Source organism: Podarcis gaigeae, assembly GCF_964106915.1.
Source record: "Podarcis gaigeae genome assembly, chromosome: 6".
Classification (NCBI taxonomy): Eukaryota; Metazoa; Chordata; class Lepidosauria; order Squamata; family Lacertidae; genus Podarcis; species Podarcis gaigeae.
In genome coordinates, this window is record NC_139682.1 from 70643998 (window position 1) to 70657969 (window position 13972).

At 41.9% G+C, this 13972-nt stretch overlaps 1 protein-coding gene and 1 long non-coding RNA gene across 4 annotated transcripts in view; both read right to left on the minus strand.

Annotated features, from left to right (window-relative positions):
- The window catches only part of LOC310846700, a 560034-nt gene that overhangs the window by 29831 nt on the left and 516231 nt on the right, over positions 1-13972 (minus strand). The gene's annotated exons all lie outside the window — the stretch shown is intronic.
- The window catches only part of LOC310846648 (uncharacterized protein), a 246588-nt gene that overhangs the window by 29831 nt on the left and 202785 nt on the right, over positions 1-13972 (minus strand). For all 3 annotated transcript variants that reach the window (XR_014565411.1, XM_083743618.1, XM_083743617.1), the window contains one exon: positions 10475-10680. Coding sequence is in view for 2 of the 3 variants with exons in the window: in XM_083743618.1 (XP_083599744.1) it covers positions 10475-10680 (206 nt within the window). In the remaining variant the exon portion in view is untranslated. The remainder of the gene's footprint in view (positions 1-10474; positions 10681-13972) is intronic.

The window sequence follows — 13972 nt, forward strand, 5'->3', positions numbered from 1 at the left end:
ACCAGGGCTCATTGTACGTTCTTATCTAGTATTACTAGCAGCTTCTCTCTCTGGCATGTTAGGATGTCATTATGAGTTAGTGAAGTGAAGAAGGAGCTGGGAAATTCACAGGATGGTGAAATCTACTTGTATTGGTTAGTCCTTGAGAGGAAGATCAGAAGGTGTTGAGCTCCTCATTTTGCCAGGAAGAAGAGTTTGGATTTGATATCCCGCTTTATCACTACTCAAAGGAGTCTCAAAGCGGCTAATATTCTCCTTTCCCTTCCTCCCCCACAACAAACACTCTGTGAGGTGAGTGGGGCTGAGAGACTTCACAGAAGTGTGACTGGCCCAAGGTCACCCAGCAGCTGCATGTGGGGGAGCGGAGATGCGAACCCGGTTCCCCAGATTATGAGTCTACCGCTCTTAACCACTACACCACACTGGCCATGCAATCTCCATAAGGTCTAGTTTTGGCCTTCCCAACAGTAAGGAAAGTTGTATTGCTCTCATGCAGGATAATTTAACCCCATATTTCTAACCAGGCTCCAGCACAAACACACACATGTGCATACAACCTGACAGTTTGAGTGACACTGTTTAATGATATTGAATCACACTCAGTAGAGGGGCAGTTATTTTAAGCTGAAACTGGCTGGAATTCTCCATAACAGCTGCAGAATATATTTTAATTAAATAATGCCAGTTGCACTTTAACTAAGCCAGCACATCTTCCTTCTGTTCTGATATTGCTTTAAAAAAGAAATGTAGATAAGCATCTTAGCCTGAAAACCTATACATGTTTACACAGAACTAAGTTACACTATGTTTAATGGAATTACTTCCAGGTAGATATGTATAGGACCGCCACCTTAAGCTATGAACTTAAAACCTGTATTAAAAATAAAACAAAAGCCTTTTATTAGACATACTTTTATTTCAGTGTTGCTCTTCCATTCATGCCACCTGTCCAAAGTAATCAAAAAGTAAGTAGCTTGCGAGAAGGTAGCTGTATCTTTTTGGAAAATGTGCCCTGAAGAAGCTGGAGAATGAATAGGAATGGTTGCAAATTTAGTTAAGTTCACGTTTTTAAACGAACTGCCCTGATTCACAGTTCCGGGAGTGATATGAGGACCAGATTGCAGTAATTAATATACTTCTACATCAGAAATATAGTACAATATGGGACTTGGCTCTTCTTAATATGTTTTTAATGTATAATACACTTAATTATTGCATTTAATTAGTTGGACTTTTTTTGCACAAGCAACTCAGACATAAGTGGGCACTCGATGCAAGAGGCCATCTGATGCAAGCAAGGCTCAATTGGGGCAGAACTGCCAAAATCAGCACATAAATCCATTAAAAACTGATTCCTCTTTCATCACTAGTTAAGATTATCTGCAAAAAGATTCTTTTATTTCTCTGAAATAAGTCAGTATCTCTGAATATGTAACACTATTATTATATGAGGCAGGATTATGAGAGCATTGAATATCTGAGAGGATAAGGGATATCTGGTTAGACTATTTTGTTTGTTTTTATCCACAATGACTTCATTCCAATGTTTAATTGACAGCCGGGAAAGAAGGATGCCTTTGTTGAAGATTCAATACCTCCCATCCTTTAATTAAGTTGCAAGAATTAACAATACAACTTTGCTGAGCAGCAGTTCAGCAACTTTAACTAATGAGTTTCAACCAATGGATTTTTCTTTTGCCCATTTGGAACCCACCTGTTACTCCCAACCTGTTAAGCACATATTTGAACTCTCTTTAGTTTTTTCTGTTGCCCTGTTTTCAGCACCCACTGTGAGCTACTCCCCGAGGTTCCCCTGGTTCAATGGAGAGCCTTGGCTTAAGGATGCTTGAGGAATTTGATTTGTGTGAATTGCAATCTGAATGGATCTGATCTTGAACCTCCTGGACCAAGGTGCAGATCAGAACTTGGTTATCCTTTGGGTGCCACACCACTCCCAAACCTACACTAGTGTTCTTGGCTCAAAAAAGAAACTAACAAAATGCATTACAGAAGGCATATTTTATCTTTAAAAATGCATATGTTGAGAATTTGACTTGTGATTAAAAATGTAATAAGATATACAGTCGTACCTTGGATCCCGAACGCCTTGCGAGTCAAAAGTTTTGGCTCCCGAATGCCGCAAACCTGGGAATGTTCCGGTTTGCGAACTCTCTTTGGAACCTGAACATTTGACATGGCTTCCATGGCTTCCGATTGGCTGCAGGAGCTTTCTGCAGCCAATTGGAAGCTGTGCCTTAGTTTCTGAACATTTTGGAAGTCAAACGGACTTCCGGAACGGAGTCCTTTCAACTTCCGGGGTTCCACTGTAGATTTAAATACATTTTTGGGTGAGGAGTAAAAAAAAAATACTCACAGATTAAAGGGGAATTGGAACAAAACAAAGACATGCACACATTGCCTTGCTCCCGCAATTGAGTGGGGTTTGTGTGCATGGCCACTGCAGAATTTTGAGGAGGCCCAGACCTCTTAGTTGGCATGCCTGGACACACGTAAAACTGATGTGACTGGAAATAGATGGTCCTTAGCCTTGACCAACCATCTGAGAATTACTGTACTACAGAAATGCCTCAAGTGAAGATAGAATAGAAGATGGTTTCACTTCTTTGCTACTGAAGTCAAGGGAATCAGATTTTGGGACTGAAACAAAAGGCTGACCAAAAGACATTGGAAATAAACATTGTCACGACCTTTGTCTGTTTCAGATATGCCTAGTTAACTGCTTATGATTTCAGTTGTATCAAAACACTATGAACATGTGTACAGTGAAACTTCCGGATATGAACTTAATTCATTCTGGGGGTCCGTTCACACCACGGAAATTACGCAAATACGCGCAGCACAATTGAGCGCTTCAATTGTGTGTGCCACGCACACAGAGCACTTCTGCGCATGTGTGCGTGGCAAAACCCGGAAGTATACACTTCCAGGTTTGTCGCAGCCATAACCCGAAGATTACATATCCAGAGGGATACGTAAACAAGGTATGACTGTGATATCATATACTTTTATTAGCTGCTGATCATTCAGCTTAATCCATCAAGTAAAAATATTCTTAGGTGGCAATTTTCTGTTTTGAAGTGATAAGATGCATGAGCTATTTTATATAACACATTACAACTGTGCTGGCCTCCCCAAAGAAAACAGTTTTGAAAGTTTTTCCATATGGGATAAAGAATTTTAATACACATAACATTTCCTGCATTTTCATCTCAGAGGAAGAAATGCATATTTGACAAAAAGAAGAAGAAAAAACTCTTAATAATTTTCCCAGCCAGCATGCAATTTTTACAGTCTGTCTCCATGATATCATATTTGCAGTATGAGGTATGGTACAGTCTGTCATCAGAGTTGCTCTCAGTACTTCCTTGATGCCAGACTAATCAAGATAAATACATCATGTAGTAATAGAGGTGTAATTGCTTCAAAAGCCGCATTTGTTTTAAATGCTTCATGCTTCTTGTTAACACCCGCTCAGCCAATGTCCAGAGCTTTTATTTTACAGTTTACTTTTAAGTCTTCCCACGTGTTCCTTCGTTTTTGGTGACTGAAGGCTTGTATTGTTGTATTGAAGGCTTGATTTGTTGCCTGCATACATAGAGAATGCTAAATAAAGCTTTTCTCTGCATCTCCCAGTTCTGATGCAAAACTAAGGCCCAGGGGCCGGATCCGGCCCAATCACCTTCTAAATCTGGCCCACGGATGGTCTGGGAATCAGCGTGTTTTTACATGAGTAGAATGTGTGCTTTTATTTAAAATGCATCTCTGGGTTATTTGTGGGGCATAGGGATTTGTTTATTCCCCCCACCCAAAAAATATGATCCAGCCCCTCACAAGGTCTGAGGGACAGTGGACCGGCCCCCTGCTGAAAAAGTTTGCTGACCCCTGTGTTAAATGTTGTTATGATTGGCACAATGCAATCAGTTAATTCTGCCTTTTACATGCAGTCTTTCAAAGATGTGCATCAGGTTGCATCAATGAGCATATTCCTAACATTGTCCTTTCCCATTTCTACCCAGTATTTCCACAAGACTTGTGGAGTGTGATCCAATGGTCTCTGTGTGCTCTGATGCGCTCTCATTGAAATCACATTAGTTTTGAAATGAGGAGAAGACTTTGAAGGTGGAACCACTTCATGTACGCAGCTAAATGCTGCTACTTACGAGAAATCACAAAACTGAAGGTCCCCTGTGGCAAGTGATTTACAAATATATGTATAGAACTGTGTAAGGTAAGACAGTGTTGTTCCTACAGGCCAAAAGAGTGGTAAAGATTCTTGAGTCAGACCTCTGGTCCATCTCACTCATCTTCATCAGCTCTCCAGGGATTCAGAAAAGAGTATTCTGCAGGCCTTCCTGAAAATGTGATCTTGGTAAAAATCTTTCCCCGTGCGACAATCAGCATTAGAACAAAAACTTGGCATTTGAGCCAATTGGATAGTTCTCTCTCGATTGCAACTGGCAGGGGTGCCAACTTGACTAAAATATGGGGGGTGCAGGTAAGCCCTGCCCTGAATAATCTATCACATATTGCGGAACATGCACACCATTTGAATGACAATGCCCATCAACTTTGGGGGGGCCCAGCCCTCTCAAATATTTTATGGCTCCTAAGAGTTGGCTCCGATAGCAGCTGGAGTGTAAAGGCTTAAACATTCCCTCACAGCATGCTGACAATCACCGCCCTCCTCAATTCTTATATTTAATTTTTTATTAAAATAAAAAATGGACATAATCACTAATTGTATCATTAACAGAATGTGTATTTAGTCCCCAAGCACCTTTGGCTGGATAAAACTCCAGTCCAGATCCAAACACAGAATGCTTCTCATTGGTCTATTGAGCCACGTTCCTTAGATATTTGAGATATTGAGAAATTAGCCCCAAACCAATACAGGTAAGAAGCTCACAGATAAATGTTTTGAAGGATTCAAGACTTCTCCTGTGCGTTGCCCGAGTCATCGTCTGCAGGAACTCCCAGCTCTTAGTAAATAAGATTCATGCTCTTATTTTTTACACAGCAAGATGTAACAGTGACAGAACCAATAAACTGCAGAATCAGGCAAAGAGGCACTTGTTGCTTGTTTAGACATATGACCTGACAAAAAATAAGGCGCAGACAAACACAATTCGCAGCAGAAAACCCCAAGGAGGACCAAAAAGAATCGTGCCCAAATAAAAATGTGACACACTTCTATTGGATATATATTCAGCTTCTGTTGTTTTGGTTGGAAAACAGCTGCAGGTGTCCTCCAATTATCTCACCATTTTCGCAAATATCAACTGTCATATTTAATTTGTTCCGTTCATTGTGCAGCTTCCTCACGCTGCACAATTCTTTCACTATGCATTTACAGCCAGAGTTCCTACCACTCAACCTAACTTTCAGGCTAGTCAATTAATGCATTATTTACAAGTTCAACGCTATTAAAAACAGATTCTTAATTTACTAATGATTTAGGAGCCCCCAGGCAATTTTCCAATTGGTATTTCATAGAGAAGTGGGGGGAAGGACCCCCCAAACAACTGGAAAAGGGGAAAGAAATATGCCAGTGATACTTTGGCCTAATTGTTTCATGACGGTTCCTTTAGTAATTTTCTGCTGCCTTTAATTATCCCCCCCCTTCCTTCCTTCCATTTTGTAGTTCATAGTTAATGCAGATGCTCATCCAGCACTGAAAAATGGAAAGTCCTAATTGAATATACATATTTTTAAAGCAAAGTCAGGCGCTCTAGAATGACTCAGTGTAACACTAAACCATGGTATGGTGTTAGGAAGATGTTCCCTGATACCAAGATGAGGGATTCCTTTGGAATGCAGATTGAGATAATTGATAAGAATAATGATCTGTTGTGAGCTTGACGGAAGTGTACAATAGATGAGCCTTCCTGCTTTGGCTCATCTTCCTTTTTCTTATTCTTTTTTTCTATTTTTCTTTTTTCTTTTCTTTTATCTTTTCCATAGTTGCTTATGTTCTGTGTCATGTACTTTGATATTTTTTGTAGTTTTTAAAGTTTTTTCCCCCATTACTATTAAGGAATTTTCCTTTGTAATTTTGGTTGTCTATATTTATATGTACCTGTTTAAAGCAAAATAAAAATTATTGTTGTGCCTAAATCCTAAAACTGTGGTAAATCTTAACTATGGTTAGTGTAAAGAAGCCAGCTTCGTGAACAATTGTTTAAAACTGGTTTGTCTTTGCTAATGATAGTAAAGTCTGGGTAACCAGAATTTACCTAGATTTGGATGTCAAAGATTAAAGCAAAAGCTTCCAAACTTATGGCAGCACTGAAGGAGGAGTGGGGAGGGGCTCACTGGGGGTTCCTCCTCATACAGTGGTACCTTGGTTCTTGAACTTAATCCATTCCAGGAGTCTGCTTGACTCCCGAAACCGTTCAAAAACCAAGGTGTAGCTTCCGATTGGCTGCAGAAGCTTCCTGCACTCAATCGGAAGCCACGTCGGACGTTTGGCTTCCGAAAAATGTTTGCAAACCAGAACACTTACTTCCGGGTTTGCGGCGTTCGGGAGCCGATTTGTTCGACAACTAAACTATTCAAGAAACAAGGTACCACTGTAATGCTAAACATGATTTAGCATTATATGTGTGAACACAGCCAATATGCAGTAATACAAAACAGTCCGATTTACATTGTTGTTGTTCAGATGTATAGAATTATTTAGGGCTTGACAACGTTTGGGGTGTCCTGGTTTTTACTTTTTGAAAGCTGGCAACCCTGCATTTATTTAACCATTTTACAGTACAGAGCCAGCAGTGCAACAGATTAAAAAGGTTAGAAGTGAAGGAGAATTAAATATCATTTGCATTTTTGTGCTTTTGTGCAGAGCAAAAACAGCATTTCAAATACATATCTAAATTTCCGAAGGTTCGTTCCCAGAGTTCCCCGCTTCTTATTCTGTGCTTGACTTCCCCCTGTTCTTCATTTGCTCAGGCACTTCATTAAAGCCTGACCCTAGTACTTCTCCAGATCCCGAGCTCCCAAATTACAGCCACCTACAACAGAGAGTGGCCGGCATTAAAATGCTGACATTAAGTGTCTGAAGATAATTCATGTTAGTGACACTTATTTACAGGGCATACCTGCAATTTCACAGTAACGCAAATTAGTTTCAAACAGTAAATGTCAACATTTTAATGGTGACCATCACAGCTTCGAGATAATCGTGTCAGTGTGGGGCATGTTGATTTGAGATAAAGTGAAACTAACATGGATACATTTCACTCCTGAGGCGTAAGGAAAAGTTGCAAGGAGAATACTTTAAAGAAACCGAGGGACGGTGCCCATGAGCTTTAACTCCTGATGCCTTGTAATAGCTTTGACTATAAGTTATGCCTGCGTTATATAGATGAAAATCAGAAGGATACAAAAGGGAAACTTGCCATAGCTGTACCACAGATAAAGAATACCTCTAGCTCTCGCTTAATGTAAGTTGTGTCCAGTTCCATGAACTGCCGTGCACCAAGGTGGAAAACACTTCTCTACTCTGTAACAAATTACACTTCTTTCATGTATGAAGGTTTTCTTAAATGGCATCTGTGTCTCTGTAACTTGAATGTGCTGCGTCCAGTGTATAGGCTGGCTCAAGACATTTTGCTGCCTGAGGTAAAGGACAAGAAGATATCCTTCCCCAAGACACATACGAGAAGCCGACAGGACTGGTGGTTGACTCTTACTCCAGTACTGGTGAAAGGACAGTATCCTTTACTGTGCTTGAGGGCAGCAGGCTAGCATAGGGGGGACATGGCCACTCCCTGCACATCAATATCTGCTGCCTCAAGCAGCTGCATCACTCTGCCTCATCGCAGGGCCGGCCCTGCCTCTGTGCATGTGTCTGTTTTCATTCATACATACACCAGAGCATTGGCTGGTACATGCACATTTGACAAGGTATGTGCAATTGAGGGGAATTTGTTGCTGAATAAAGTCACACATCTGGCGGCTGACAGAATCAGGTATATTCCATTGCATGAAAATGCCATTTCAGAATGACCTGGGCTGTTTCCCCCATGATCTGTTTTGATAGCCAAAACTAATAATACACTAAATCATCTGTTAGACATTCATAGTGACCTAAAATAAAAAACACCAAGCAAGTTCTGGATTTCACAGAGCCAACAAAACTAGGACAAAACGTAACACACAGAAATACAAATGTGTTTGTAATTGGACTAGGCAGAACCATAAGGTTAGTTTTTTTATAAGGAAAAGCTGTAAGACAAAGGGAAATCTTGAACAAGGGAAATCTAGTTTAATAAGAATCATTTTCACTGCTGCTAATTAAACTGGGTTTTGTATTTTCTCTGTGTGAAAATGAACAAAAAGGCTGTATTTGCTTTAGCAAATTTCCTCCCATTTTCCACATCCTATTTAAACATCCATGCACAAGATTTTACAGACTAAAAGGCATTCTTGGTGTCACTATTGAAATAGCCCCTAGAGAGAAGCAGCCTTATCACTGAAATGCTGAAGTCCTGTTTAATTTTGGTGCTTTGGCAATATCAGTTTTTCCGTCTCTGAGGATTTCAGTCCCATTGGAAGCATATTGCCCCTCTAATGGAAGATAAAGGGTTCAATTTTCATACTCAGCTGCTTTGACTTGGCGAAACCACCCGGTGATTACGTCTTCTGAATGCACTCCCCACGTGATGACAGCCGATATCTACCAAATCAGGGAGCCTATTAATTCTCTAGGCTTTCCACCTGGCACAGTAAATGTCAGCCATCTCCAAAAGGATATGCATTCATAAGGCATACTCACCACATGAAAATGACACGAGAAAATGGCTTGTTAATGATGTCGTCACATCTAAAGTGGGAATCAGGCCCAAATAGAGGGATAAAACTCTTCGGTTAATATTCAACTAAATCATACTCGGCGCAGGCCATTAAAATCCACGGATGCAATAAACTTAACAAGTCCATTAATTTCAACGGGTGTATTCCAGGTAGGACTTAGCTGGATATCATCCACAAATAGGAAGGCTAACAATATTAATGATTAGGCAGGGACAAGACATTTTGCTGCCTGAGAGAGGGCAGCAAATAGTATTCCTCCCATCTCGTAAGTCAAGGTGCACATGAAAGTAATTTTGGCACCATAGGTAAAGGTAAAGGGACCCCTGACCATTAGGTCCAGTCGTGGCTGACTATGGGGTTGCAGTGCTCATCTTGCTTTTTTGGCTGAGGGAGCCGGCGTAGAGCTTCCGGGTCATGTGGCCAACATGACAAAGCCGCTTCTGGCGAACCAGAGCAGCGCATGGAAACGCCGTTTACCTTCCCGCCGGAGCGGTACCTATTTATCTACTTGCACTTTGACTTTTGAACTGCTATGTTGGCAGGTGCAGGGACTGAGCAACGGGAGCTCACCCCATCGTGGGGATTCGAACCGCCGACCTTCTGATTGGCAAGTCCTAGGCTCTGTGGTTTAACCCACAAAGAAGAACCTCACAAGTGTTTCTTCCTTGTCCCTAGCGGTAAATACTGTTGCTTAAATGAATGAATGAATGTAAATGGCATTTCCATGAGCTCTGGCACTTGTCACAGTGTCCCGTTGCACCAGAAGCGGTTTAGTCATGCTGACCACATGACCCGGAAAGCTGTCTGTGAACAAACGCCACCTCCCTCGGCCTGAAAAACGAGATGAGCGCTGCAACCCATAGTCGCCTTTGAGCAGACTTAACCATCCAGGGGTCCTTTACCTTCTACCTTTACCATAATAATTAATAAATAACAGTTTTTGCTATCCTTTCATGACATCCTGCATTTGCTGTCAGAGGCAGCTGCCACACTCTGCCTAATGAAAGAACCGGCCTTGTAATTAGGCTTACAAGCAGCAGTACTCACTGTGCATTAGAAATATAGGCCCCTGTTCTGTTCAAGCTGAAGAGCATATAACGGAAAAGTTTAGACACTGCAAACTAATTTTGTGTCAATTCAACTTTGCAATTTCCGCTCTTGTCATATCTGTGTTTTGCATGCCATGGAATGGTGCTTCACTGTGCAACTGAATTAGTTTCACAGTGACTCAAAGGCATTAAAGGATGACTTTGAAATTCTAAGTCCTGACTGGGAGGGATTTTTAATTCCTTCCTTATAATGAAACCATTAACAACAATAACCAAAACTCCTTAACAGTTACACAACCCTGAAATATTATTCTCTCGGCTTTGCTGGGTGGACCCAATTTGAGATCTCGGGTGGGGAGTTGAGTGCTTGGTTTGCATAACAAGCCAACAAACATGAGACAAGCACAGGCGTGCAACCTTAATGGTGCTTTGAAACATGAGGGTGAAGAGACCTGTGATTTAATCTAATGGCTGCATCTCTGCAGGGACGTTCTAAATGCCACCGAGTCTGAAAAAAGTGCAAGAGCCAGCTCTGTTAGTTTGCATGAGGGAAGCGGCAGGAGGAAATTCAGACTCTTGTTTTCACTCACTTGGTCAGAAGTATCTCTGTGAGCGCTCCAAAGCAGACAGATGCGATGTGGAAAACAAGACTGGGAGGAGGATCCTTAAAGGCAATCATCATTTGATAGACCAGAAGTGGAATACTGATCATCGCAGCCAGGATTGTGCAGAAGACAAGCCACTTGTGCCATCGCAACAGCATGGCTCTCCAAGGCGATTTTTTCTCGAGCTGGTACTGCAGAGTGGGAGGTGGGCAGGGGAAACACATGGGAAAAGACAAGAGGGGGGAGAAAGTGAGTAAAGGCAGTGAAATGATGAACATTAACTGCTAATAGTTTAGAACAGGGGGGAAAAAACCTAAGGAATGATTCACGTTGGACCATAAATATACGAAGAGCTGCTGAAAACTTGTTTGGTTTTCACAAAGGGGCTTAAACCAATATCCCCTTATTTGTTAGTCTCAAGCGAGGCGTTTATGGCAGGAGGACGCATTAAACCTTAACCTATGCCAGCACGCAAGATATTTGGGAGTTTTTAAGGATTAAGACAAGAGGCAATGCATACCATTTATGCAGAATGGCCTTGAACTACCTGCAACAGATTGAGATACAGTTATTGCATATTAGCGCTCTGAATCTTCATTCTGTCAGGAGCTAACGGGGAAGGCGCGTCATCCGAGATAAAGACTTAGAGGGCCCAATTCAGAGGCTGCTCTCAGGCCTTCATAAAGCTGTCTTTGCCTTGAATAATTTCCATTTTATATCTGTATAAAATGGCTCGAATCTACACCCAGATTTCTGCTGAAATAAATTGGCATTATTTCACCACTGTAAATTCACAGAATGTTGCAAGACATACTACTACGAGGAGGCAATCATCATTCGTCAGGCCTCAGGAAGTGCTAAACTGGCCCAACAGTGTGGAAGGGAACCGGGAAGCAGCTCATAGGCAGCTGCCCTAGAGTAGGAGCAAAACAGGAACTCACAATGGGCTCTACTCTTTTGCTGTCAGCAGTGCTGAACAATAGATAACCAAAAGGCAGTTCTATGTTATCCTGAGCCCCATATGGAAAACAATTGCCTCCTAAATGGCAAGCTGGCTGCTAAATAGCTGCTTATATTGGGGTGGGAACCTTCTTTTTTGAGCACTTCTTTCCTCTTGGGATAGGTGGAGCTGGGCTGGATCTAGTTACATCAAAGAAGCATTTCAGTTAAGCGCATTGTAAACTCATACAGGGAAATCCGGTTGGGAAAGGTGGGACTCCACAGCGCCATCTGGTGTCACAGTATTATACTGCATACACAGCACATGCAAAACGCTTTTTCTTTACCCATCTAGATGAGTCCCTGGAGTCAGTGGTGGATATTGCCAATGTATGGAGGGGCATCTCTCTGTCTTTGTCCCTGTTTCTCCTCCTCGCCAACCTGCATGGGATTACAGCATGTCCCACAAGTTGCCAACCCCTAGCAGGAAGTGGGTGGAGCCTTACTTCCTCTTGGAAAGTGGCACCTGAGTGGAGGAACCTAAGCCAAGTCAGGGACATAACAGTGAAGTACTGCGTAAGGTTAGAGGGAGCATCATGCTAGAGGTAATCAGGTGTGTTCAGTAGGATGGTACACAGCACTCCATAACACGACTTTTGAAGCTCCAACTTCTGCCTGGAGACCTTAATAAGCACATTTGTGCTTCGGTGTTTACCTTGCCATTTGAAGATATCCTGGTACAGCAGGCAGTTCCTCCAAGGAACCTTCCACTTTGAAGTCCCAGGTAACCCTGTATCCACTTACAGCTTCACAGGTCCCTCCTAATGTAGAATTAGAAAGCTCCAACAATAAATTAGGGCTCTTTGCAGATGACACCAGACCCCATAAACACAGCAACCTCCCTAATCAGAGAACTCAACACATTTGCAATGGTGTTGGGCCTACAGGTAAATTTTGCAAAGTCAGAAGCTATGTGCTTCAACACCTCTCCTCACACCCCAAAATAACTCACTAATGTCACCAAAATAAAACTTTGCCACACCAAGTTCAGATACCTAGGAGTACAAATAACCAGAAGCCTCAATAAATTGTACCTCCACAACTACAAGCCCCTGTGGCAACAAATTAACAAAGATCTAAAGAGATGGAACAACATGAATTTCACTCTCTCAGACAAAATAGCCATGATCAAAATGATCACCCTCCCAAAACTAACCTACCTATTCCAAACCCTCCCAATCTGGATTCCCCCAACCCAACTCCGCAGATGGCAGAGAAAACTACACTCTTTTATCTTCTCACATAAAAAACAAAGAATAAGTCCCAAATACCTGCACCTCCCCACCTCAGAAGGATGGGGAATCCCCAACATAGAAGCATATTACATTGCCAATCAAATACGCCATATAATCCCATATATACTAAAAGATGAGACAAAACAATGGATACACCTAGAGAGGGACGCAATTGAAAATACCTGCACCCACTCCTTCCAAACAAATTAAGGAAAATTCCCACAACACTTAACAGGCACACACAGACCATGCTCAAAGCATGGAAAACAGAAATAGGCAAACTATCCCCAACCCCATCCCCACTAATTCCCCTGGCGTACCACCCATTATTCCACCATGCAGCACAAAACCTCCAGATAAAAACCTGGCAAACCAAAAGCTTATATCACCTAATAGACTTCTATAAAAATAACAAACCTTTGTCAACACAAGAAATACAGGACAAACTAGAAGATACCCAAATGCCCTGGTTAGCACAACACCAATTACATGGCCTCTTAAACAACCCAGCAGTAAAATCAGTAGCAACGAGGCCCCTGACAACCTTCGAAAACCTTCTCCTAACAACAAAGGGACATGGTAAAGGGATGGTATCAGCAATATACAAAATACTACTCCAAAATCCCACGAACCCTCTAGACGCAATAAAAAAAAATGGGAGGATGACATAGGCTATGAGATTAACCCCACTCAATGGACCAGAATGTGGTCTAACCCCCCCCTTTAAATCCATATCAACAAAAAGAAAAGAACTCACCCTGAAACTCACCTACAGGTGGTACCTAACACCAAGAAAACTAGCACTAATACGACCAGGAATCTCACCAAAATGCTGGAGAGGGTGCACCTCCACAGGCACATACCTCCACGTGTGGTGGGAGTGCCCCAAAATCCAACTATTTTGGACACCAGCCATACGAGAAATATGTAAAATAACTATGCAAGTATTAGAAATCACCCCGGAATTGACCCTGCTAAACATCTTCCAAGACAATGATGCCTATCTGCACCACAAAGAACTCATAACCCACCTACTTTCAGCAACCAGAAACATCATAACCAGACACTGGAGGGACCTGTCAGGAGTAAGCATGGACCAATGGTACCAAATAGTATGGGAAACAGCTTTACTAGAAAAATTAACCAATAAACTGAAACTGACACGGGGACAAATAGAAGAAGACACCTTCACCCCAGTATGGCTCCCCTTTATCACATACACAGCCCAACAAGATAATGACAAAAATCC